Source organism: Mus caroli, unplaced genomic scaffold, assembly GCF_978045245.1.
Source record: "Mus caroli unplaced genomic scaffold, Mus_caroli_1 scaffold_8, whole genome shotgun sequence".
Taxonomy (NCBI): domain Eukaryota; kingdom Metazoa; phylum Chordata; class Mammalia; order Rodentia; family Muridae; genus Mus; species Mus caroli.
Window position 1 is genome coordinate 127,219,098 of NW_028227263.1, and position 26,982 is coordinate 127,246,079.

The 26,982-nt window shown below is 45.0% G+C and overlaps 1 protein-coding gene across 1 annotated transcript in view; it reads left to right on the top strand.

Annotated features, from left to right (window-relative positions):
- The first annotated feature begins 264 nt into the window (after positions 1 to 264).
- The window catches only part of Sae1 (SUMO1 activating enzyme subunit 1), a 61,000-nt gene continuing 34,282 nt past the window's right edge, over positions 265 to 26,982 (top strand). Inside the window, exons 1-5 of the mRNA XM_085842129.1 lie at positions 265 to 463; positions 9,773 to 9,884; positions 18,928 to 19,101; positions 20,923 to 21,065; positions 23,676 to 23,775. Coding sequence (XP_085698255.1) covers positions 354 to 463; positions 9,773 to 9,884; positions 18,928 to 19,101; positions 20,923 to 21,065; positions 23,676 to 23,775 — 639 coding nt within the window. The 5' untranslated portion in view covers positions 265 to 353. The remainder of the gene's footprint in view (positions 464 to 9,772; positions 9,885 to 18,927; positions 19,102 to 20,922; positions 21,066 to 23,675; positions 23,776 to 26,982) is intronic.

The window sequence follows — 26,982 nt, forward strand, 5'->3', positions numbered from 1 at the left end:
TTTTAAAGTAGTATCTTTATTTCACCACACCATCGATGCTGGAATCCCCGTGACAACTCGATAAACACCAGATCCGCTTCATAAATGACCGCGTGGACATCCTCGAGGAATCAAAACACCCGCCACTTTTATTTTTTTTTCTTTTTCCTCTCCGGGATTGAGTGGCGTCTCCGTCACGTGATCGGGGCAGCGCGCGGTCCTTGGAGTCTTGGGCATCACGTGGTCTCCCGCAAAGCACGGAGGTGGCACTGCGCAGGCGCGGCTCTCTGCGCAGGCGCAAGCGCGTCCCCGGTGCACGGACTCGCTGCTGGCGGTTAGCGAGAGCGGGAGCGGGTGACCAGAAAGCCGGCGCCATGGTAGAGAAGGAGGAGGCTGGCGGCGGCGGCGGCGGCGGCATTAGCGAGGAGGAGGCAGCGCAGTATGACCGACAGATCCGCCTGTGGGGATTGGAGGCCCAGAAGCGGTGAGGGGCGCGGCGGGCATCCTGCGGGCCGGCGTGTGGGCCCTGAGGGAGTGGGTGCGGCCCTGTTGTAGAGCGGAGGCGGGATTGATGCTCTTGGGTTTCCTAGTGCCTCAGAACTGACGAATGGACGGTGTTTCTGCAAAGTACCGGAGGTGGAGATGTCCCCTGTGTAGTAGTGAGAGTGTCCTCGGAGGAGGCGGGGGAGAGGGAAGATTCGAACTTGAGGCTCCCGTGGTGTCAGTACCTGGTGATGGTGGGATTTAGGTGAAGCTTTTAGGGTGTCAGTGGGGTGGGCATTAGTGCAAAATGGGGGGGGCGGGCTGAGCTCATTAATTTCTATGCATGGGAACCTGTGTTGGACGCTCTGGGGACTTGACAAACCCTTGAGGAGTGCTTGAGGGCAAGTCCTGACAAAGGGATCCCTGGAGAGGCGCAGAGTGGCCGAATTTATTCTGCACACAGCTACAGATGTTGGGTTTTTTTTTTTTTTCTTTCCCCTTCTCCCAGACCAGGTTTCTCTCTGTAGCCCTGGCTGTCCTGGGGCCTGGCTCTGTAGACGATCTCAAACTCAGAGATCTGCCTGCTTCTGCATCCCGAATGAGTACAGGGATTAAAAAGGCACGTGCCATCACGCCTGGCTTCCTTAACATTTTCAAGTTATAAGTTATATTTTGTGGGGGTATGGTTGTACATATTTTTAATTCTGGTACTCTGGAGGCAGAGGCAGAAGTATCTCTGTGAGTTCGAGGTTAGTCTGATCTATGTAGTTCCAATACAGCCAGGGCTACCACAGTGAGACCCTGACTCAAATCAAACTCCAAAGGTAATTGTTTTTATAGCTTAGGTTGGCTTTGAACTTGCAGAGATCTTACTTGTCTTAAGTGCTGGGATAAATACATGCATCATCACACATTGGCTCCCTAAGCATTTTTTGGGGGAGAGGTTTTAGAATTTTATGTTTTGACTTCTCTGTATGTTTTCCATGGTGTTGTGGACGCAAAGGCAACTTTGTGAAGTCAGTTCTCTTCTTTACCTTTATGTAGATTTTTGAGGTCTAAACTCAGGTTGCCAGGTGTCCCCCAGGCATTTGAGACAAGCCCTTTACTTGGTGAGGCATCTTGCTTGGGCTCCTTGAGCATTTTTTATTGAACTAAGTAGGCTCCTTCCCAACTTGAAGCTTATGTTTTGATGGGGGCTAAGAGCAATATTCATAAATAGTAAAGTTCCATAGTAATAAGGCTCTAGGGTAGTGGCATACACCTGACATTGCAGCACTTACGAGGCTAAGGAGGGAGGGGTGGGCTCAAAGTTAATCTTCAGTACAGAGTGAGTTTAATGCCATTGTAAGTTGTACAGGGACACCTAACCTCAAAAACCAAAACACTGCCAGGCATGGTGATACAAGCTTTGATCCTATCAGAGGCAGGTTAGGTCTACATAAATACCTCAATCAAACCAGAAAGCTGTACATTGTAATCCCAGTATTCAGGAGGCTGAGGAGGGAGGGAGACATCATATAAGCAAGATGTGTTAGTGCATGTCTGTAATCTTAGCCCTTGAAAGGTAAGTGCAGGAAGATCAGAAGTTCAAGGCCTTGGCATGGTGGCATACACCTTTATTCCCAGTGAGCTTGAGGCCACATGATCTACATAATGAGACCCTTACTTTTAAAGTGGGGAGGGTAGAACCTAGAGAGCAGCTCTTGGAAGGAGGGTTAGATTTCATTCCCCCTTGTTTTAGTCAGGGTTTCTATTCCTGCACAAACATCATGACCAAGAAGCAAGTTGGGGAGGAAAGGGTTTATTCGGCTTACACTTCCATACTGCTGTTCATCACCAAAGGAAGTCAGGACTGGAACTCAAGCAGGTCAGAAAGCAGAAGCTGATGCAGAGGCCATGGAGGGATGTTCTTTTCTGGCTTGCCTCCTCTGGCTTGCTCAGCCTACTCTCTTATAGAACCCGACTACCAGCCCAGGGATGGTCCCACCCACAAGGGGCCTTTCCCCCTTGATCACTAATTGAGAAAATGCCTTACAGTTGGATCTCATGGAGGCATTTCCTCAACTGAAGCTCCTTTCTCTGTGATAACTCCAGCTGTGTCAAGTTGACACAAAAATAGCCAGTACACCCCTCTTCCACATGATGACTCACAACCACCTGTAACTCTGGTTGCAGGGAATCTGACATCTGGCCTCTGTGGGCACTGCACATACATATGTGTGAATGTGTTGCACATACATACACTTAGATGTGCACACATATAGTCTCTGAAGAGAAAAGGGAATGAATATACTTTATTATTCTGTGACGTAAATGAGATAGCACATGTACAACTCCTATGCCCAGCAGACTTCAGTAAATTCTCTGTGATGAGACAAGTCTGAATATTAAGCAACAAAAGAAGGAAAAATATTAAGAGTATTGAACCACTGACATGCCTAAGAGGGTTTATGAGCAGTTAGTGTCAGGGCCAGAGGTGGAGTCCCGTGCTGGGTGTGTGTTTTACTTGGGTTGGAGATACTCCAGCTTCTTCCCAACCTATCCCAGCAGGTGGTTGATTTTTCCTGTGAGACAGGGTTTCACTCTAACCTGAGCTGCCATCAGACATGGAGGAGTCCTCCTGCCCAGTGCTAGGAGAGCTGGCATCACAGGTGCAGAGAGACATAATCCCAGTGCTTCCAAGGTGACTTCAGGAGGGCTACATGAGACTATCAAAAACAAACTAAGAAATTTCTGTTTCAAGCCTTTTCTCTGAGTATTTTAATAATGTAGCACAGTTAACATAGAGGTGTATGTTTTGTTGGCTGGAATTTGACCTGTGCCTTGTCTCCCGGCAAGCATGGTGTTCTGCTCATTGGTGTATAGTTCAGTTGGTAAAGTGCTTGCTTAGCTTATACAGAGTCTTAGGTTCTGTTTCTTGCACTATATAAGAAAGGGCTCAGTAGCTGATGTCCATAATCTTTACCCTATCTCCCCCTCCTTAAAGCCAAAACAAAACTCCACAAAGTTTAGGTCACTCTGGGCTTCTCTAGGAAAATGCTACTTTCCTAGAGAAAGTCTGATAACTAATGAATGAGTGAGTTGTTTAAACTTGAGAGGTCACGTAGGATCCTTTAATACCCAGGTCCTTTGTTGGGAGCAGCCTTACGTCCTGGGAAGAGAAGCTGGTTTGTCTTTAGCAGGTGAGCAGGTGAAAGAATATAGAATGAAAAATAAAAGAGGGTCCACAGGACTGATATTCCACTAAGGTTGCAGAGAGACCATTCAAAGATTTGAACACTTGATAAAATCTAGCTTACATGTCAAAGGTTTGTCTGGGCTGGTCAGTGGCTAGAGCAAGGGCCTAGCATATGAAGTCCTGAATTGTACCCAGTAGGTTAAGCAAAGCATGTCTTTCCCCAACCTCCTGAGACAGAGTTTCTCTGTGTAGCCTTGGCTGTCTTGGAACTAGATCTGTAGACCAAGCTGGCCTTGAGTTCAGAGATTCTCCTGCCTCTGCTTCCCGAGTTCTGGGACTAAAGGTGTGTGCCACCATTGCCTGTCTCAAATTATGTCTTTGAAATGGGGACAGTAGATTATAAGGGACAAGATGAAAGCATGCGGGCCAAATGCATTTCAGCAAGGTCTCCTAATACTCAGGCTGGCTTTATACTCATGCTGATGACCTTGAACGTCTGGTCCTCCTGTCTCTTGCCTCTCTCTCTCTCTGTCTCTGGAGTGATTGCATTATAGTTCTGTGCCACACACCATTTTTGCTGTGCTGGGGATGGAGCCCAGTATTTTGTGCTTGCTAGGCAAGTACTTTATCAACTGAGTTATAACCACAGATTCTCTGTTTTTATACTTTTAAGAAACAGAGTCTTGGGCTGGTGAGATGGCTCAGTGGGTAAGAGCACCCGACTGCTCTTCTGAAGGTCCGAAGTTCAAATCCCAGCAACCACATGGTGGTTCACAACCACCCGTAATGAGATCTGATGCCCTCTTCTGGTGGGTCTGAAGACAGCTACAGTGTATTACATGTAAAAAATAAATCTTTAAAAAAAAAAAAAAAAGAAACAGAGTCTTGGGCTGTTGAGATGACTCAGTAAAGAACACTTACTGCTCTCAGGAAGGAGATCGGTGTTCAGTTTCTGGAACCCACATGGCAGTTTACAACTTCCTGGAACTCTATTTCCAGGGGATTTAGCCACTGTGGCTCCTGCACACATGTGGTGCACAGAGTTGTGTGCAAGCAAATACAACAAAATAAATAATAAATACTTTTATTTTTAAAGAAAGAAACAAGGTCTTGCTTTGTTCTTCCTGGGTTCAAGTGATGATCTTTCTGCCTCAGCTTCCAGCATAGTTGGAACTGTATGTGCTTGCTTGCTCGTGGGTGCCGTTAGGTTGTATAGGTAAGAAATGATGAGCACATGGCTAACGTATATGTTGGGTAAGTGGAAGGATGTGTATGGTGTGCATACTTTTTTCAACTCAAATAATGTGCCTCAGACAAACCTCACTGACTGCAATCATGTACTTATATAGGATTGAATCCTAGAAGGGGAATTGCTACTTCAGAGAATATAAATAATAGCTAATTCATTAAGTGCTGACTGTGTGTCAGGTAGTGTTTTAAGCCTTTTTCATATAATTGAACCATAAATAAGCTATGGTCTCTGGGGCCCTGGCATGTGTGGTTAAGATTAAAACATGATACTCATTTTTGATTGCTGCTAAATACAGAATAGGGCTGGAGAGATGGCTCAGCAGTTAAGAGCCCCGACTGCTCTTCCGAAGGTTGTGAGTTCAAATCCCAGCAACCACTTGATGGCTCACAACCATTCGTAATGAGATCTGATACCCTCTTCTGGGGCGTCTGAAGACAGCTACAGCAAGGCAATAGGGCCAGAGCGAGAAGAAAAAAAAAGTGTCTGAAGACACCTGCAGTATACTTAACATATAATAAATAAATCTTAAAAAAAAAAAAAAAAAGACTAAATAAAGAGAGAATAGTTCCAGACCCCTCATTCTGAAGAGCTGGGTTGTAGTGGCTGGGAGTTGGGGGACTGGAGAAGCCATGCAATAACCTGAGACTGGTCAGAGTAGCCCTCTTTTTAGTGTTTCTAGTTGTGTGTGTGTGTGTGTTTTGAGACAGTTTCTGTGTGTGTGTTTTGAGACAGAGTTTCTCTGTCCTGGAACTCACTGTGTAGATCAGGCTGGCCTCAAACTCAGAAATCCGCCTGCCTCTGCCTCCAAGTGATGGGATTAAAGGCGTGCGCCACCACGGCCGGTGTCTCTATGTGTGTGTTTTGAGACAGGGCCTCACTCTGTAACAGCTGGTCTAGAATTTTCTTTGGCCTGCTGGATTTATAGGTGTGAACCAGCTATCCCAGCTAGCTCTCTGTACTTTTGATTCTCCTGTCTCACCCTCCTGAGCAACTGGGATGGCAAGCCTGCAGCATTGGGACGGTTAGAGATTTTAAATATTGCTCCTGCAAGGGAAGTTGTAGAGAGGTCATTCTCCCTTGAGTGTGCATGGTAGGAAGCTTGACAACATGATTTCAGTCTCAGGGACCTAAAAAGTGGAAGAACAGAAGGGATTCCAGTTTCCTCTGACCTCCTCATATGCACATGCATGCATCCATACAAGATAAATCATTCATAAAGAAGTCGCAGAGGAAAGCTGTGTGTTCATTATTTTCTCGTTGCTGTGCTTTATTTTGAGTGTACAATCTGTACAGCCCCAGTGGCAAGGGCGTGAGGAAACTGGTGGGCTTGCACCTCGTCAGCAAACAGGTGAACAGTGCTGCTCTGTTCCCCACTGTCTTTTTCAACTTTATTATTTTGTTTGTTTTGAGACAGGGTCTAGGAAGTAGTTATGCAGACCAGGCTGGTCTTGACTCACAGAGATCCACCTGCTCCTGCTGCCTCCTAATTGCTAAGAATTTTATTTATTATTGACTGTGACAGGTGGTATATATCTGAGCAGGTATGTCTGGAGATCAGGGGACATCTTTGTGTACTTGGTTCTCACTAACTTTCTGTAGCTTCTGGGAATGGAGCTCATGTTCTCAGGCTTGAGTCTTCAGGCAACAAACATGTCTGCTGGTGGAACCTGAGCCAGCTTGCTGTCTTTTTCTCCTTTTCATTGAATGTGAGCCCACTCCATTGATTGTGCTGCCCACTGTCAGGGTAGGTCTGCCCTCTTTCATTGAACCTTTATATAATAAACACTGTCATAGAACATACCCAGAGCTGTGTGTACTGGTCCTGTGTGTACTGATAAAGTCCACCGTGACTCTTAACCTCCTCAGGCTCTGAAGAAGTGGCTTTGGGGTGGGGGACTTTGAATGGGCCAGAGAGGAAGTGTGTTAGAGGATGTGCAGTGTTCTGATTGTCCAGTCTTGGTGAGTAGTAGTCTGACACTAGGTGCTAAAGCTAGTAAGGTGGTACAGACAAGTCCTGACAACTCAGTAGGAGCTGTAGACTTTATCAGCTGGGAGTGTAGCGCAGGTGCTTGCCTTTCTTGCATACATGAAGCCCTGGGTTTGATCCTAGTATCAAATACATTAGGCAAGAAGGTACATCCTGGAGATAGAAGCAGGAGGATCAAAGTTCAAAGCTATTCTCTGCTACATAGTTTTAGGGCCACCTAGTATGCACGAGACCAAGTCTCAAACAATTCTTTTTGGGAGTGGGTGCTGAAAAAATCCAGATTCAAGTGTATGAATAGCTAGGCTTTTTATAATGAAGGTGGTGGGGTTTAAGAGAAGTTGACTAAGTCTGTCTTAACACCCATGCCCAGTTTCTTACATGCCAGGTATTACTTCAGAGTCTAGACGATGCTTTTGTTTGTGGTCCTGACAGGCTTGAAACTCAGTTCAAAGATGAAGGTGACTTCAATTTTGCAGTAATCCTCCTGCATTTATCTGCCTTGTTTGTTTGTTTTTTGGTTTTTCGAGACAAGGTTTCTCTGTATAGCTCTGGCTGTCCTGGAACTCACTCTGTAGACCAGGCTGGCCTCGAACTCAGAAATCCGCCTGCCTCTGCCTCCCAAGTGCTGGGACTAAAGACTTGTGCCACCACTTCCCGGTGTTTTGTTTTGTTTGTTTTGTTTTGTTTGTTTTTTGGTTGTTCAAGACAGGATTTCTCTAGTAGTCCTAGCTGTCCTGGAACTTACTCTGTAGTTCAGGTTGGCCTCCAGAGATCAGTCACCTGCCTCTGCCTCTGCCTCTTTAGTGCGGGATTAAAGATGTGTACTATTGCTACCACTTTGCTTAAATATTAGCTTTTAAATTATTTCTTTTGAGAGTATTAATTTCTACTACATAGCCATAAAGTTGGCTTTCATATGAACTAGTGTGGTGTGTATAATCATGCCCTGCCAAGGTTTCTTTTTTTTCCCTCCATCTTTTAGAAAGGGTCTCATCGCCCAGGCTGACTTCAAGCAAAGAGTGACCTTGAGCTTCTGATCCATTGCTTGGCATTATTGGATTCACTATAACTGGCCTCAAATTTCCCATCCTTCTTCTTAGAATTTTAGATATGCACCCCAGACCCTGACAGCCATTGGGCTTACTATAGACTCTTTTTTTTTTTTTTTTTTTTTGGTTTTTCGAGACAAGGTTTCTCTTTATAGCTCTGGCTGTCCTGGCGCTCACTTTGTAGACCAAGCTGGCCTCGAACTCAAAATCCGCCTGCCTCTGCCTCCCGAGTGCTGGGATTAAAGGCGTGCACCACCACGCCCGGCTTACTACAGACTCTTAATGTGACTCTAAGTAAGCACTCACTGATCGTTGGAGTCATTTTGGAGAAGAGCCCCTGGTGTTCTCTGGGTGCTTTGTTTGATTTTTGTCTTATTTTTCTTTATAGAGATCAAAACAATTCCCCTAGCTGTTGTTTTTGTAGTGCTCAGGTTGGTCTCAAGCTTACTATGTCATGGAGCGTGACTCTGAACCCACCCTCTATCCTGTCCCCACCTCCCCAGTGCTGCGATACAAGTGTGCACACACACCTTCTTATGCTTCCATGTGTTCTGCTTGCGTGCTCCAGATTAAATCATGCTCTTCTTGCCAAGCTGGGGTTCTACTTCATTGGTAAAGCACTTGCTGCTCTGGCTGGAGCCCCTGAGTTCAGTCCCCAACACCATAATAAATACACTGTCCTTTTTGCCACCTCTTTGGTTATTATACTAGTCTGAGTGGATGTGCACATATAACCACTCCAGTCTTCTGTTGCCTGTGGCGTCATCTTCTCATCCATGGCTTCTGGTGCCTCCCAGAGCCCTCATGCTGTGCTCCCCCCACCCCATTTTCATACTTCACATTCGTTCTTTCTATACCACTTTGCGGCCTCTTTGTTTTTGCTGTCTCTGAAAACGGTCAAGCCAGGCATTCCCCTTACCTTTTTCTTTTTTTTTTTGAGACAGGGTTTCTCTGTGTAGCCCTGGCTGTCCTGGAACTCACTCTGTAGACCAGGCTGGCCTTGAACTCAGAAATCTGCCCGCCTCTGCCTCCCAAGTGCTGGGCTTTTTTCTTTTTCTTTTTTCTGAAACATGTTTTTTTGTGTAACAACCCAGGGTATCCTGGAACTTGCTTTGTAGACCAGGCTGTCCTCTAACTCACAGAGATCGGTCTGCCTCTGCCTCCCAAGTGCTGGGACTAAAGGTGTGTTCCACCCCACCTAGCTTCAAGTATCCCCTTTTGAGCTTGTGTGTTTTCTATAGTTGGAATACTTTCTTTTCAGTTATCTGTATGTTGATCGGTTGTTTATTTTATTTTGATGAAAAATCACCTTCTCTGGGTTTCTTTTTGTTGTTGAGACAAGGTTTTTGTAATCCAGTCTGGATGTGAACTTCCTGAGATCTCTCTTGTCTCAGCTTCCCAGCCATTCAGGTTACAGATATACTCCTTCAGAAAGGTTTTCATCATTATGTAACACTTGTTGTTTAAAATTGCATCTTCCTTTGTCCTCTTTTTATTCATTTATTTTGTGGTTCTGGAGATCCATGCAGGACCTCATCCTTGCAAGGCAAGTGTTCTACTGACGGAGCTCTGTCTGCCTGGCCCATCATCTGGTCTTATGTTTGAAGAGCTGCTTTCTCCACTGCGCTGCACATTGTGGAGAGGATGTGCAGTGTGTGCTCAATAAAGACGACGTCATTTTCTGTGCAGAATTGTTTGGGGCCTATTTTCTAGATCTGAAGGTTCAGTGGTGTTTCTGTGGTGCATATAATGAAAATTAAGTTTTCTTTTTTTTTAAACTGTCCTGTGATTGAACAAGTCCCACTACTTGGGGTCATCAGATTAACATAGCATGTGTTTCACAGGCTTCGAGCTTCCCGGGTGCTGATTGTTGGCATGAAAGGACTTGGAGCTGAAATTGCCAAGAATCTTATCCTGGCAGGAGTCAAAGGACTCACCATGCTGGACCACGAACAGGTATGTGCCATCTGATTGCCCTGTCTCTCTCAAAAGGCCGTGCTGCCAGTGCTGCTGGGCAAATCCAGGTTCAGTGGCACTGTAGGCAGGAAACAGGCCTGGATGGAGGTTTACGAGAATACATAGCCTTCAACCCCCGAGCCGCTGATTCAGGGCTGGAGTGATTCAGGAATGGGAACATACAGAACATGGCTCAGTTCAGTGTGATGGCACATACCTATAATCCCAACACTCAGGAGATTGAGGCAGGACTATAAATTCAAGACTAGCTTTTGTTATATAATGAAGGTCCTAAAAAAGTCACAGTGGGAGACTGGAGAGATGGCTCATCAGTTAAGTGTACTGACTGCTCTTCCAGAGTTCACATCTCTACATACTCACATGGCAGCTTACAACTGTCCATAACTCTAAGACCTGACATTCTCACATAGACATACATGCAGGCAAAACACCAGTGCACACAAAATAAAGGTATATCATTTTTTTAAAAAATTTAAAAACTAGTCAAAATAATCTTATAGATGGCTCACCATCATTACTTTGAAAAACATTGCTGGGCGTGTTGGCGCACGCCTTTAATCCCAGCACTCGGGAGGCAGAGGCAGGCGGATTTCTGAGTTCAAGGCCAGCCTGGTCTACAAAGTGAGTTTCAGGACAGCCAGAGCTATACAGAGAAACCCTGTCTCGAAAAAAGAAGAAAAAAAAAAGAAAAACATTGAATCAGACAGAAGGTATATAGACTGCATATCCAGAGAACAGTGAACATCCAGTATGAAACTGTACATCATAGAGAGATACCATAGTAGTGCCAGTTCACATACAGCTTTCTCTGGCCTATCTTTCCTTTAGGGTGGAAGTGTTTGTTTATACATTTTCAAGCCTCACTGACATGTAGATTTTCTAGCAATTTTTTGTTTTATTTGCTTGCTTGGTCTTGAGGCAGGGTCTCGTGTAGTTCAGGCTGCAGTGGGACTTGGAGTGTAGCCTCAAACCCTATGAGACCTTGTCTCAAAAAACTAGAACTTTCTACTGTAATATGAAGAAAGCTATGAGCTTTACTTACTCAGTGCCATAACTTTTGTTTGTTAGTTTCTTTTGTGACAGAGTTTCTCTGTAGGTCCTGACTGCCCTGGAACTTGCTATGTACACCAATCTGGTCTTGAACTCACAGAGATGTACCTGCCTCCACCTCCTGAGTGCTGGAATTAAAGGCAGGCTTGTGCTTCTCCATGCCAGGCATGAGGCTGTTGACTATGTAGGGATTGGCTGGGAGCTTTCTGTGTAGACCAAGCTGATCTCAAACTCAGAGACCAGCCTGTCCTCTGCCTCCAGGACAGGCTGAGATTAAAAGAACATGCCGTTGGTTCTGGCATTTTTATTGCTAGTGAAGGAGGATTTCAGTTTGTTCAAGCTAACTGAACAGGTGAAGGTGACCTTGAACTCTGATCTTGCCTCTGCTTCCCCAGTGCTGTTATTACAGACATGAGCCACCACACTATTTTTGAAGCACTGGTGGTCAAACCTACGGCTTCATTGCTTGTTAGATAGTATTGCCAACTAGGCCATATCCCCATCTAAAAATTGATTAAGTTAAATCTAAGAGGAAAGTGGTATGGTGATACATACCTATAATCCCAGCACTCAGCAGAGGTAGGAGGAGGATTGCTGCAAATTTAAATTCATCCTGGGCTATATAGCAAAACTCTCATACATTTTTTTTTTTTAAAGATTTATTTATTATATGTAAGTACACTGTAGCTGTCTTCAGACACTCCAGAAGAGGGCGCCAGGTCTCGTTGCGGATGGTTGTGAGCCACCACGTGGTTGCTGGGATTTGAACTCTGGACCTTTGGAGGAGCAGTCGGGTGCTCTTACCTACTGAGCCATCTCACCAGCCCCATTAAACATTTTTTTTTTTTTTTTTGGTTTTTCAAGACAGGGTTTCTCTGTATAGCTCTGGCTGTCCTGGAACTCACTTTGTAGACCAGGCTGGCCTCAAACTCAGAAATCCGCCTGCCTCTGCCTCCTGAGTGCTGGGATTAAAGGCGTGCGCCACCACGCCCGGCCCCATTAAACATTTAAAAAAGAAAGAAAATCTAAGAAAATACATATCTGTGAGCAGTCAGGACAGACGATATTTGTAAGACTACAGCGCCCTCTAGAGGCAGGCGCACATCTGGAGGAGGATTAGTATATGTGCCACCAAGCAGTTATATGGCTGTGGGGCTCTAGTGGTTCTTTCACATCCCAGATGTGTGAGGTGGCTCTGATGTCATGTCAGAAGAGTGCTAAGGGCTGCCAAGTGTTGGGAGGCATGGGCTAATCGTCTTCCTCTACTCACTTGGAGGGCCATAGTACCTTCTCCTTGAGTGTCCTCAACCCCAGCTACACTGTAGAGAACCTGGGTGGTGATACAAATATCAAAGCACTCCAGGATTTGGAGTTAGGTGTGGTTTATAATGGACTTTCTGTATTCCAGTGCTACTCAGCTTAACTAGCCCAACTCCCATCAGATAAGTAAATACACTATGCTTTTCCTTCCCCAATTTCCCAGAGAACACCGTTGGAGGAGGAGGCATAAAGTCGTTTGGGCCGGGCGTGGTGGCGCACGCCTTTAATCCCAGCACTCGGGAGGCAGAGGCAAGCGGATTTCTGAGTTCGAGGCCAGCCTGGTCTACAAAGTGAGTTCCAGGACAGCCAAGGCTACACAGAGAAACCCTGTCTCGAAAAACCAAAAAAAAAAAAAAAAAAGTCGTTTGGAAGGCTGTGAAATCATGTGGACTTGGCTATAGTCCCAGCTTCTACAACTGGAGAATAGACTTCTCAGAATTTGTTTTCATTTAGATGAGGGTTTTAATGCCTGTCCCTTAGCATTTTATTTAGTCTGCATTCACACATCTTAGAGCACTCCCCCAGGGACCTTGAAGTCTGCTGTTCACTGAATAAAAGGGTGCTTACAGTCTGGTTCTCATTCTCAAAGCATTATCCAGAAGCCAGTCTGGCCTCCTTAACTCAGATTGTGATATGGATACTTGGAGAAGTTGCCTAGGGTTCTGATCTGAGTTAAGGAAGTGTTTATCAAGTTGAAAGACTGCTTTGGCAAGGGATTTTTTTTTCCTTAAGATTTTATTTACTTATCATATGTAAGTACACTGTAGCTGTCTTCAGACACACCAGAAGAGGGCATTCGATCTCATTACAGATGGTTGTGAGCAGCCACTGTGTGGTTGCTGGGATTTGAACTCAGGACCTCCGGAAGAGCAGTCAGTGTTCCTAACAGCTGAGCCAGCTCTCTAGCTGTCCCTCCAGGCTGGCGAGGGATCTTTTAAGAGGGTCTGCTAGAGCCCTCTAGGTGAATTTTCATTAAACAGTTTCAAAGAAAGGGAGAAGGCAACCTGAGCAGCCTTGGCCTCTGTCACCAATCAAGATGACCTCTATTATTGAAGTTCATCGGTACTCTAGATTTTCAAGGTGTGTTTGAATGTATCAGTAATCACTGCATTAATTGTTGACTCAAGATGTAGGATTAGAAACCACTTTACAAGTGTGTTAGGTACTGTAGGTGAGAGGTGAAAAGGGTCTGATAGTTGAAGTGATGAGATGTTGGGAAGTGCACTGGTATGAGGAACAGGAGAATCTGCTGGCACATACATGCATGAACTCAAAGCCAAGAAGAGATATAGAAGATGATTTAACTTTTTTATTCTCAGAATTACTTGAGTTCTGGGACCTGCCACCATCTGCTCGGTAGTAAATGGAAGGGAAAGGAGGTTAGGTCCTGGTTACTTGTGGCCTTGGTCTTGGCACGGAGTCCAGGGCCTTGCCCTTAGCCAGCTTACTGCAGGGCTACATGCAGGCCAGGAATCCACATGAAGACAAGGTTTTGGCTTGGGCGATTAATGTGTTGTTAATGGCTTATCTCCAAAAGGTGGTAGATAAGAACACTCAGTGATGAGGTCTGGTGGGTCTCCAAGAAGCTTTGACTTTAATAGACTGAGGTGGATGGCTGGAAGGCAGTCTGCACCAAGAGTGACTTGAGAAATGACACCAACTTTTGGTAGAAATTAAAAGCATAAGTGAGTTTGTTTTGGAACTATACAGAGTGAAGTGAATGGACCCTGAGATGGAATCTTACACACAGCTTTACTTCACAGGGCCTATGGAGACTACAGTGTCTGTATCAATAGAAGAGAAGAGCCAGGATCTGAGCTCAGGGTAGTAGCATATTACCTGTGGAATGATGAGTGTCTATACTGTAAGTGTCTACACTTAAGCAATATAGTCAGTGATTGAACCAGGATTTGAATCTAACCAGAATGGTCCAGAGCCATTCCCCATAATCACAGACTTATGCCTTCCAATAGGGAATGAGTTCCCAACAGGATGTGGTGACTTAAAAACATAATACTGGTAGAGGGCTGGTTGGAAAAAATGCCACCCCTTTTTATTTTTTATTTTCCCTTTTTATTATTAATATTTTTTCAAGACAGGGTTTCTCTGTAATAGCTCTGGCTTTCCTGGAACTAGTTCTCTGTAGACTAGGCAGGCCTCAAACTCAGAGATCCACCTGCCTTTACCTCCTGTGCTCTGGGATTTAAGGCGTTGCCACCAGCTCCTGACTCGGCCCATTTTCTTGGTACTGAGAAAGAAGGTGTCCTTTGGATAGTTGGTAGGTGCCTGGGAGGGCCAGTGGGGGTGATGACTTAACTTCCCTGAACCTAGTTCTGGTGAACTTATTTGCTAAGTTAAATGTTTTGTGTATGAAATACTTTTGAGTGATATGGATGGAATCTGCTTGGTAGCTCTGGTCTCTGGGGCTCCGCTGACATATCTACCCTTAATGAAAAAGTCAATTTCTCTGCTTGCTTCCATGTCCCTCTGGGGAGGGGAGGGGAGGGGATTCTTCCAATTCAGGGAAGGTCCTTTGTGTGCTGGGAATCAATTTACTACTGAGAACTAGTAATCACTCGGTAGCAGTTCAAAATCACCCAGCTTTAAGTAGAGGAAACGTAAACTTTGCTTGGAGAGTTTCTCATGTAAACACAAGAGGGTGCTCTTTAACTATCGATGGCCAGTTTTTAAAAATTAACTGTAGTGTGGTACAGCCTCAGAAGAAAGAACTGTCAGCTATCTTAGGGTTTCCATTGCTGTGATGAATACTGTGACCAAAAGCAGCTCAGGAAAGCAATATTTTATTTCAGCTTCAACTTTGAGGTTATCCCATGACTGAAGGAAATTAGGAGAGAAATGTGGAGGCAAGGGCTGAGACAGAAGGCATGGGGAGCACTGCTTACTGGTGTGCTTAGCTTTCTTACAGTCAGGGCGCCTGCCCAGGGAAGCCACTACATACAGTTAACTGGGCCCTCCTATAGTTTTGTTTTGGTTTGTGTTTTTTGTTTGGTTTTTGTTTTGACAGGGTTTCTCTGTGTAGCTCTAGTTGTCCTGGAACTCACTCTGTAGACCAGGCTGGACTCGAACTCAGAAATCCACCTGCCTCCTCTGCCTCCCAAGTGCTGGGATTAAAGGCATGTGCCACCACTGCCCGGCAATTAACTAATTTTTTTTTCCAAAGATTTATTTATTTATTATATGTAAGTACACTGTAGCTGTCTTCAGACACTCCAGAAGAGGGCGCCAGATCTCGTTGCGGATGGTTGTGAGCCACCATGTGGTTGCTGGGATTTGAACTCTGGACCTTCGGAAGAACAGTCGGGTGCTCTTACCCACTGAGCCATCTCACCAGCCCCTTAACTAATTTTTTTATGGATTTGTTTGTTTGTTTGTTATATGTAAATACACTGTTGAATCTGTAGGTGATTTGGGTAGTATTGTCACCTTCTAATCCATGGACATGAAATGCCTTCTTTCATTTAAAAATATTGTCTAGGGTTTTTTGTTTTTTTTTAAAGATTTATTTATTTTATATATGTGAGTACACTGTCACTGTCTTCAGACACACCAGAAGGGAGTATCTGATCTCATTACAGATGGTTGCGATCCACCATGTGGTTGCTGGGATTTGAACTCAGGACCTCTGGGAGAGCAGTCAGTGCTCTTAACTGCTGAGCCAACTTTCCAGCCCCCTACATTAATTATTAATCAAGAAAATGCCCCCACAGATTTGCCTATAAGCAATCTGATGAAGGCATTTTCTCGCTTTGATTTTCCTCTTCCCAAATAATTCTAGCTTGTTAAGTTGACCTCCAAAAAAAACTAACATATCACTAACTACAACTTTTCCTTTCTGACTTGTCCTGAATAAGACCCTAAACAGTCTTTTAAAAAAATTCAAGCACTTTAGCTGTTCAGTCTTTTTTTTTTTTTTTTTTTTGGTTTTTCGAGACAGGGTTTCTCTTTATAGCTCTGGCTGTCCTGGAGCTCACTTTGTAGACCAGGCTGGCCTCGAACTCAGAAATCCGCCTGCCTCTGCCTCCCGAGTGCTGGGATTAAAGGCGTGCGCCACCACGCCCGGTTGTTCAGTCTTTTTAAAGATTTATTTATTTTTATGTATTTGAGTACACTATAGCTTTACTGATGGCTGTGAGCCTTCATGTGGTTGTTGGGAATTGTATTTAGAACCTCTCCTCGCTCTGGTTGGCCCTGCTCTCTCAGACCCAAAGATTTATTTATTATACATAAATACGCTGTAGCTGTCTTCAGACACACCAGAAGAGGGTGTCAGATTTCATTACAGATGGTTGTGAGCCACCATGTAGTTGCTGGGATTTGAACTCAGGACCTTCAGAAGAGCAGTTGGTGTTCTTACCCACTGAGCTATCTCGCCAGCCCCCCCCCCAGTTCAGTCTCTTTAAACATCCAGAATACCTTTCAAGGTTTCTCTAAAATACCCAAGTCTCAACTAACTGTGGGCTTCTGCAAATTAAAAAAAAAAAATAAGTTAAGTGTTTTCTTACTTTTTTTTTTTTTTTTAGATATTTTCTATATTTGCATTTACGTTTCAAATGTTATCCCCTTTCCTAGTTTTCCCTCTGAAAATCCCCTATCCTCTCCCCCCTCCCCCCTCCCCCTGTTCCCCAACCCACCCACTCCCATTCCTGGTCCTGGTGTTCCCCTACACTGGGGCATAGAGCCTTCACAGGACCAAGAGCCTCTCCTCCCATTGCTGATGGACAAGGCCATCCTCTGCTACATATGCAGCTAGAGTTTCTTACTCTTAAGAGGGAAAAACCTGAGCACAGTCAAATCCCAGCAGTGTGAACCTTGGTGTCAGACGCCTGTGGCTCAGGATCTTCTGGGCTCCAGAGATCTTGAAGAGCTCCATTCCGCAGCTACTTCTACCTTTGGTACTAGCTTCTCCAAGTGCTGGCATCTCTGGCAACTGGGCTGAATCTTCACCACAGGCCTCTTTTGGGCTTTCCTCAGGCACTCTGACCCTGCAATACCTCAGCTGCTCTTCATGACTCCCTTGGCTGCTATCATAAGGTACAGTCTTGGCCCTCTCTGGACCAAGCTTCTGTGTGCTGACCCTGAGCAAACATTTCCTTACAAGATTTTGCCTCAGTGATGGTGGCTGATCTCTTGCTTTGTTTTGTTTGAGACAGGGTTTGTCTATATCCTTGGCTGTCCTAGAGCTAAGCAGACTCTAACTCAGATCCATTTCTGTTTCTCAAGCACCAGGATAAAAGACACGCATTGCTACGCCCAGCTGCCTGTTTCCTTTTTCTTTTTTCTTTTTTTTTTTTTTGGTTTTTCGAGACAGGGTTTCTCTGTGTAGCCCTGGCTGTCCTGGAACTCACTTTGTAGACCAAGCTGGCCTCGAACTCAGAAATCCTCCTGCCTCTGCCTCCCGAGTGCTGGGATTAAAGGCATGCGCCACCATGCCCTGCTGCCTATTTCTTTCTTTCTTTTTTTTTTTTTTTTTTGGTTTTTTTTCGAGACAGGGTTTCTCTGTATAGCCCTGGCTGTCCTGGAACTCACTTTGTAGACCAGGCTGGCCTCGAACTCAGAAATCCGCCTGCCTCTGCCTCCCAAGTGCTGGGATTAAAGGCGTGCGCCACCACCGCCGGGCGCCTATTTCTTTCTTAATCACAGCTGATTCTTTAGCCCCATTGACAGTATCAGTAGTGTCTCAACAGAGCAAAGGTTTCATTTTACTGGTTCCAGTCTCCTAGTAATCACAGCCAACTCTTCAACTCCAGCTTACCAGAACTCTGAATTTCTAACTCAGAATATCACGTCCATGGCCCTGATAGAGTGCCTTTGCTTCCTTTCGAAACTTCACAAGACAGGCCTCTTATCGTCTGCACTGCTCTCAGCATTCTTACCAGGAAACCTCAACAGAGCAGCCCATTACGTTCTGAGCCCTCTGGCTTTTCTGGCCTTAAGTCCCAGATACTTCCACAATCCTCCCCCAAAACAGCATGAACAATGTGATTAGGTTTGTACCAGTTTTTGTCTGAGAGTTTTCTTTTTTCTTAAGTTATGTATTTTATTTATGAGTACACTATCACTGTCTTCAGGCTCCCAGAAGAGGGATTCGGATCCCATTGCAGATGGTTGTGAGCCACCATGTGGGTTGCTGGGAATTGAACTCAGGACCTCTGGAAGAGCAGTCAGTGCTCTTAACCTCTGAGCCATTTCTCCAGCCCTGGATGAGAGTTTCTGTTGCCTTGATAAAACACTTGACAAAAAGCAATTTGGTGAGGAAAGGGTTGGATTGTTTGGCTTACATGTCCCAAGTCCATTGAGGGGAACAAAGGTAGGAACTGAAGCAGAAGCCATGGAAATGTGCTTCCACATCAATCATTAATCAAGAAAATGCTAGAAACTGTAGACCTGTCCGTGGGCCAGTCTGATAGAAGCAGTTTCTCAGCTGAGGTTTCCTCTTTTCTAGATTATTCTGGATTGTGTAAAGTTAACAAAAACTAGCCACGACTGAAGTGTAGCCAGGCCGAATTCTGTAGGGATGATAACAATTGGTTGTGGGCATTTTAGCATCCTTATATAGCCTAGATGTCTTTACATTAATGGATTTACATTTCAGAAAAACTCCCAAGAATTAAGGAGAACTTTTTTTCCCTAGGTATCTCCAGAAGACCCTGGAGCTCAGTTCTTGATTCAGACTGGGTCTGTGGGCCGAAATAGGGCCGAGGCCTCTTTGGAACGAGCCCAGAATCTCAATCCCATGGTGGATGTAAAGGTGGACACTGAGGATGTAGAGAAGAAGCCAGAGTCCTTCTTCACGAAGTTTGATGCGGTGAGTTTCCTAGTATTGAGCCTGTTGGGAGAGTCAAGCTAGTTGAAGTAGTAGTGGAAGTTGAGTATGGAGTCATACCTCTAGCCTCTAACCTCTAACCCTAGTGTTTGGGAGCCAAGGTGGGAAGGAGGCCAGCCAGGACTATGTAACGAGATTAACTGTAGGTGTATAAGGGCTTTCAAATCACACACTCTGAACTTTTACCCCATCTGTGTCTATAAACTGATCTCTTCTTTAGGCTTGACACATTGTATATGTGTTTCTAAGTGGGTCCAGTCTATTAGACCTATTGTGGTTGTCTGTGAGGTGCCTGCTGTCTTCTGTGTCTGGGCTTCTGTTATCTGAGTCTAGGTTTCAACATTAGCGTTTATCTTCCTTCAGAATCTTTGCTCATCATCGCTTCTCGGTCTTTTGGCCAAGATCAAGAGCAGGATCTTTGCTCATGTGTTCTGGAAATTTAACTTGCTGATTAATTTTGTTGCCAGATGCACTTATTTGATAGAAGTATCAAGCTACAGCTTATGTTTTGTGTTCAGGAAGGAAGCAGCAAACATCCCTAGCCAAGCTTGGTAGCGTTTGCCTATAATCCCGACATTAGGCAAATGGAATTAGAAAGGAATAAGAGAACAAGACTGAGTTTGAGGCCAGGCTGGGCTTCATAAGGTTTTGTTTTGTTTTGTTTTTGAAGACATTTTCTCTGTAGCTCTGGCCATCCTGGAATTTGCTCTATAGACCAGACTGACCTTTGGAGATTTGCATGGTGCTGTACTTAAAGGCATGCACCTCCACCTCCTTGCTTTGTCTTAAAAGACAGATAACTGACAACTAACACATCTGCGCTCACTGTGTCTGTGCCTTTTTTTTTTTTTTTTTTTTTAAACACAATCACTTTGGCCATGGGATTGGCAGTGATACACCAAATGCTGCATATAGGACTCACATCATCTATTCTCAATTCTGTATCAGTGTCTGTGAGGTTTTCTTGTTTGCTTTTCAGGCAAGGTCTCTCTAGAGGTCCCCAGCAGTCCTGTAGGCCAGGCTGGTTCGGAACTTTTGGGGAGACAGGCAGAGATTTTATTTTCCCTTTCCTTGCCTCTCCAGTGCAGGGATTTAAAGGCTTGTGCTGCCACATCTGGCTGACTAGAGCCTCTTAAGACAGGGTTCCCTGTACCCTGGGAAAGCTTAAGAGATCTTGGACAAATAGTAAAAAAACATCTTAAAGTGTGTGTGTGGGTAGATACTCAAACATGACCTTTTGGTCAGTTAAAAAACTGGTTTTACGCCGGGCGTGGTGGCGCACGCCTTTAATCCCAGCACTCGGGAGGCAGAGGCAGGCGGATTTCTGAGTTCGAGGCCAGCCTGGTCTACAGAGCGAGTTCCAGGACAGCCAAGGCTACACAGAGAAACCCTGTCTCGAAAAAGCCAAAAAAAAAAAAAAAAAAAAAAACTGGTTTTACTTGTCACGAGAATTTGCTTGACTTTGTAGTTTGGATTACCTTGATAGCTCTGTCTTCATGAGAACTATGAGGTGTAGTTTATGTGCTCCTGGGTTAAGGAAACAGTTTGTCTTGAGTGGTTTTACTGTCCAGCTAAATCCTTCTCTTAGGTGTCAGAAGTGGTCGTCACATCACGTATATTTTCTACACCCCGAAACCTGCAGCTTCTCTTCTGTCTTTTACTCACAGCACCCATGAACCTGTTATTCCTGTTGAAACTGGTCTTAAGCCTGCCAGAGAGACAGTTAATTTAAGACTTATGCAGACAGCAGGGCAGTGATTCACAGTTTGCAGTTCTTACCAGTCACTTCCTGTCTCCTCTCAGGTGTGCCTGACTTGCTGCTCCAGAGATGTCATCATTAAAGTCGACCAGATCTGTCACAGAAACAGCATTAAGTTCTTCACAGGAGATGTCTTTGGGTACCATGGGTACACCTTTGCAAATCTTGGAGAGCATGAATTTGTAGAGTAAGTGCTGGGAGGAGAGGGCCGAAGGGCGCGTTCCACAGTTGAGTGGTATTTGTGGTAGGAAATGAGCTGTCTCAATGACATAGCATACTGTACTATAATACTTCAGAGCATTCTCAGACAAGGGGTTAACAATGACAGAGCATACTGTACTATAGTACTTCAGAGCATTCTCAGACGAGGGGTTAACAATGACAGAGCATACTGTACTATAATACTTCAGAGCATTCTCAGACGAGGGGTTAACAATGACAGAGCATACTGTACTATAGTACTTCAGAGCATTCTCAGACAAGGGGTTAACAATGACAGAGGATACTGTACTATAATACTTCAGAGCATTCTCAGACAAGGGGTTAACAATGACAGAGGATACTGTACTATAATACTTCAGAGCATTCTCAGACGAGGGGTTAACAATGACAGAGCATACTGTACTATAGTACTTCAGAGCATTCTCAGACGAGGGGTTAACAATGACAGAGCATACTGTACTATAGTACTTCAGAGCATTCTCAGACAAGGGGTTAACAATGACAGAGGATACTGTACTATAGTACTTCAGAGCATTCTCAGACAAGGGGTTAACAATGACAGAGGATACTGTACTATAATACTTCAGAGCATTCTCAGACGAGGGGTTAACAATGACAGAGCATACTGTACTATAGTACTTCAGAGCATTCTCAGACGAGGGGTTAACAATGACAGAGCATACTGTACTATAGTACTTCAGAGCATTCTCAGACGAGGGGTTAACAATGACAGAGCATACTGTACTATAATACTTCAGAGCATTCTCAGACGAGGGGTTAACAATGACAGAGCATACTGTACTATAATACTTCAGAGCATTCTCAGACGAGGGGTTAACAATGACAGAGCATACTGTACTATAATACTTCAGAGCATTCTCAGACGAGGGGTTAACAATGACAGAGCATACTGTACTATAATACTTCAGAGCATTCTCAGACGAGGGGTTAACAATGACAGAGCATACTGTACTATAGTACTTCAGAGCATTCTCAGACGAGGGGTTAACAATGACAGAGCATACTGTACTATAATACTTCAGAGCATTCTCAGACGAGGGGTTAACAATGACAGAGCATACTGTACTATAGTACTTCAGAGCATTCTCAGACAAGGGGTTAACAAGTTATGAAGCAGAGTTGCTTTGTGGAGTCACACTTTTGTTGTTTTTTTCAAGGCATGGTTTCTCTGTTTGGCTATACTGTAACTCTGTAGACCAGGCTAGCTTCCAACTCAGAGATCTACCTACCTCTGCCTACTGAGTGCCATGCCTGCTCAGCTTGTGGGTTCAGAATTTTAGGAAACATGTAGACCCCATCTTTGGAAGCAGTGGTGTCAACTGAAGCCCAAAGCATGCAATGCTGTGGACAGAGTGCATCCCATGGGCATCCCAACTCCCGAACTTGAGGCCTGGAACTCACGTGCTGTCCAGCGAAAGTGTGCTTGTGTTTTAAATGCTTGCTCCTTAGCTTGTACTTGCGTGTTGAGAGATGGAGAGAGAGGGCCTGCTAGTTCCATGGGTAGTCCTCTGGGCACATTTAACCTGCCTTGGACAGCTCCACGGTTCAGAGCCTACTGTGGAGCAGACGGAACATGAAGCTGCAGAGCCTAATTCTCACATGACAAGACCTGCAGTGTTACAGCTTTCAAGAGAAAGATGGCAGACGGTATTTATAAGACTATGAGCTGGATATATGGCCACCATTCATTATATTTTTATTCTCTTGCTTGCTCTCTCATCTCAACCTCTCAAACAGCATCTGAATCCTACCTTGCCACTGAGCGATACAGTTGGGCACAGCTTCCTGCTAAGCAGTGCTCTTACTGTTCAGCCTCTCCAGCAAGTCATTGGTATTTCTCTGGCCCACAAGTTTATTGACTGGTGCACACCTTAATCCCAGCATCTGGGAAGCAGAGACAGGTAGACCTCTGAGTTCAAGGCCAGCCTGATCTACAGAGTGAGTTCCAGGACAGCCAGGGCTACACAGAGAAACCTTGTCTCGAAAACCAGTGGGGGAGGTGGGAGTGGGGGACGACAACCTTTGAAAGGGGCAAACGTGTTCCCGCCATCTCCTACCCTAGCCACCCAGCAGCTTTAGAAAGGTCTGGTTCTAGGAGTGCAATGAATTGCACAGTTAAAACAAGAGCAGGCTGGGCTACTCTTAACATGAGATTTCCGCAGCACAAGGAGGAATTAGGTTTGGCTCTTTAGTTTCTGACTCCTCAAGAATGTTTGCAAAGCAGTCTCTTTGGCTCATGGGAGCTTGCTTATGCTAGGCAGTTTACTTACGATCTTTTCCCATTATCACATCAGGGACATCTAGTTTAAAAATGGTTAACTGATTTATCAGATCTCTCCAGGGACCGTGATGAGATTTGAGTTCAGGCCTCGTTGATTCAAAAGCTTTTTTGCTCTATTTTGGTTGTATATTTGTTTTGTTTATCGAAGCAGGATTTCTCTGTAGCCTTGGAACTCACTCTGTAGACAAGGCTGTGCTTGAACTCAGCCTTTTGCTCATTACATTCCAGTGATGTGACTTTCAAACTTGGCTTCCTCCCATCGTCTCTTTCTAGAGAGAAAACCAAAGTTGCCAAAGTAAGCCAAGGAGTGGAGGATGGACCTGAAGCCAAGAGAGCAAAGCTTGATTCATCAGAGACAACCATGGTCAAAAAGGTAAGTGAGAGAGCTGAGGTCAGAAACCCTGGGGCCTCATAACTGCAAATGAGGGAAGCCTGGAAGAGGAAGTTCGAGAGTGAGCGAGCGTTGAGTAGGGTATAGCTACTGCTGATTCCAGGCAGCTCTCTCCTCCCGAGAAAATGGGTTTATATTCCAGATCCTTCACCGTTCTGACAGCCTTTCACATATCCAAGTACTGTTGTGCTGCAGCACCATGGTGACCAGATGACAAGCTTGTGTAACTGATTTGGCATAAAAGCCATCAGTTTGGACCTATAGTGTCACATGTGCCATGTGACAGTGACCTATGAGACTTGAGTGTGGAGTTAGACAGTTGTGAGCCACAGTGTGACTTGAGATGCTCAATAATAAAGTGTTTCCTGTACAAGCATGCTGAGCGAGCGAGTCACCCAGGACGGCTGGCTCATGCCTGAGTGTAACAGTTCCCGGGAGGGAGGGAGGGAGCCAAGCAGTCCGTGTAGTGAGCACCAGGGTCAGTAAGAGGTCCTGTCTCAGAGAGGTAAAGAGCTGGGCTGTAAGCCCAGCATGGTGACTCATGCCTTATCATCCCAGCATTTAAGAAGTGGAGATTGAGGATCAGAAGTTCAGAGCTCCAGTTCCAGGGTAGCTTGGGCTACCTGAGACTTTGTCTCCAAACCAACAGAAAGGTCTTTAATATGTGGATGGTAATTGCTGGTGTTGTGTGGGTCCCCCCCCCCCCAACATTGGGTGTAGAACCTGGGGACTTAGACATGTGTTTGGGTCTAGTGCAGTGTTTAATCTCATTTTAGAGAAAGCAGTTAGGAAAGCAAACAGAAGGCAATGGTTTCTTTAGCCGGTGTTAGACAAGAAAATCTTGTACTAGGGAAAGCAATTTGAAGTGGCTGGTATTGGCTTCATTAAACTGAGAAATAATGGGACCAAACCCATATTTAAGGAAAGCAGCTGGTTGGAACATCCATTTAAAGTTGCATTGAGGGTTAGAGGTTCTGTGCAGGTTCCACAGCACTGGGACTAAGTTTTCTAGCAAGACAAAACTGCATTTTCTGTCCCTTACTTTTGTGTTTGTGTTGGGAGCCTGATGCCAAGGAATTATTAAGCTCTGATTTTAGTGTCTTCTCACAGGACTGTAGTTACCCGGAATGAACAGACCTGGAGTCCTTTCTTTTTGTGGCCCAGTCAGGCCTTCTCTGCTGGGCTGCCTGAGCTTTGCGGGGAGAGGCATTGTTAACAAATGGAGGAGCACAAAAGGAGCTTTGTGGGCGGCTCTGTCAGTTTATAAATCACACCCTCTTACAAGTGTGACACTTGGCCCTGGTGTGAAGGGTTTTATGGCTTAAGGGCCTTCTCTGATTGAGGCCCACATTTTGCATTCAGATGGAAAAAGCCCTTGCTTTGTTAGCCATTCACAGCTGGAAGTTTCCCTGGAATCCCTTCTGATGATGCCCACTAGGGTGGATATGGAAGCTTCATTTGGGAGCTACTTTTCTGTCACTATGAGGAGAATGTGGGGACCCCAGGCCAGTACTTGGCAGCCTTGGTGTGCCATTCCTGAGCACTCTGCCGGCACTTTGCCCTTTGTGCAATGTCTTCCTTACAGAGGACAGAAATTGAAGATATCAAAATATTCCCCAGCTGACATTGTTAGTCAGCTGTTACAATGGGACTATTGAGCTGGGATTCCAACCCTGAGCTCTTGAGGGCGCACAGCATGCAGCACATTCCTTCTGACAAGCCCCTGGATTCCAGACCTTGGCTTTGTGTCTCACCAAGAACACAGGGCAAGGACAGGGTGTGGCAGTGTTTGGCCTGTGGCTTTGCCACCTGGTAGTAACAACTTCTCTATTTGGGGAGAGAGGGCCTTGGGATTTTATTTTACTTATTTAGAATTTTTTGAGTGTGTCAGTCCTGGCTGACCTGGAACTCAGAATGAAGACCAGGCTCACCCAATATCTTCCTGACACCAGGCCAAGTGGCCCTGGGATTTTGAAGTTTTGTCTGGTTAAATTCCTTCACCCAGATTTTAAGGTTTCCTAAATTGTACAGAATAAGTAGTTGGGTTCTACTCAGATTGCAAGATGGGGCGAGGGAAGCAGCTACTTCCTGTTTCCTGTGAAAGGTGCCTGTCAGAGTCCCCCTCTCCTCCCACTTGTCCTAAGTTCAATCAATTGTTGTAAAACCACTTTGGGTTCAAGGTACATGGTGTGCTCCTAAATTAGAAACATCAGAAAACAAAGAGGAAAAACAGAGCTTGTGGTTTTCACACATCTAGGAAGTTGGGTCTTTTTAACACACCTAAGCTTGTGATAAATAGGGCAGTAGGAGAGGCCCAACTGGAGGCAGCTGGCACTTGGGTTTGTTAGCATCTTTTTGGTACTTTGGTTTTTAAGTTGCATGTGTTTACTTTGTGTGTGTCTGTGGGGCCTGTTAAGTATTATAGGCAGTTAGTTCTTTTACCACTGAGCTACAACTCCATGTACCCTTTAGAGTTTAGTTCCTGGGCTGGTTAGATGGGTAAAGGGACTTGTCACCCAACCACATCATCTGAGTTCAGGACACACATGGTGGGAGAATCAGCTCTTACAAGTTGGCCTCTGACCTCTGTGTATGTATGTGTACACACACAATAAATGAATAAATAAATGTGCTTTTAAAATACTAGGTTTTAGTCGTTGAGATTAGGAAAGTTTTGTTTATTGCCTTATTCGTAGGCCAGCGCTTAGCACAGTCATAGTCAGGAGATAAGGCTCAGTGTAACGGCATTTCCTGCGGCCGAAAATGACCGCCCTGAAATCTTTGTCGTTTAAACCTCGATCATGGAATTAACTGTGACATGAACTAAATGACTTAGCTTTACAGTACATTCGTTTTCGTAGATCAGTTACTTGATCTGAGAGAACAGAATTCCAAAGATAAGAAACTTTCTCAGAGCTGAGCAGTGGTGGTGCATGCCTTTAATCCCAGCACTTGGGAAGCACAGGCAGGCGGATTTCTGAGTTCGAGGCCAGCCAGGGCTACACAGAGAAACCCTGTCTCAAAAAAAAAAAAAGATTGTTTGGTTTAGAGCTGCTGTCTTTTTCGGGTGTCGAATGACTTGACAGGCTGGCTGTTGAAATACGCAGATATTTACATTATGACTAGCAACAGGAGCCAAATTATAGTTCAGAAGTAGCAAAGTAGTGGTTATATGGCCGACAGTCATGT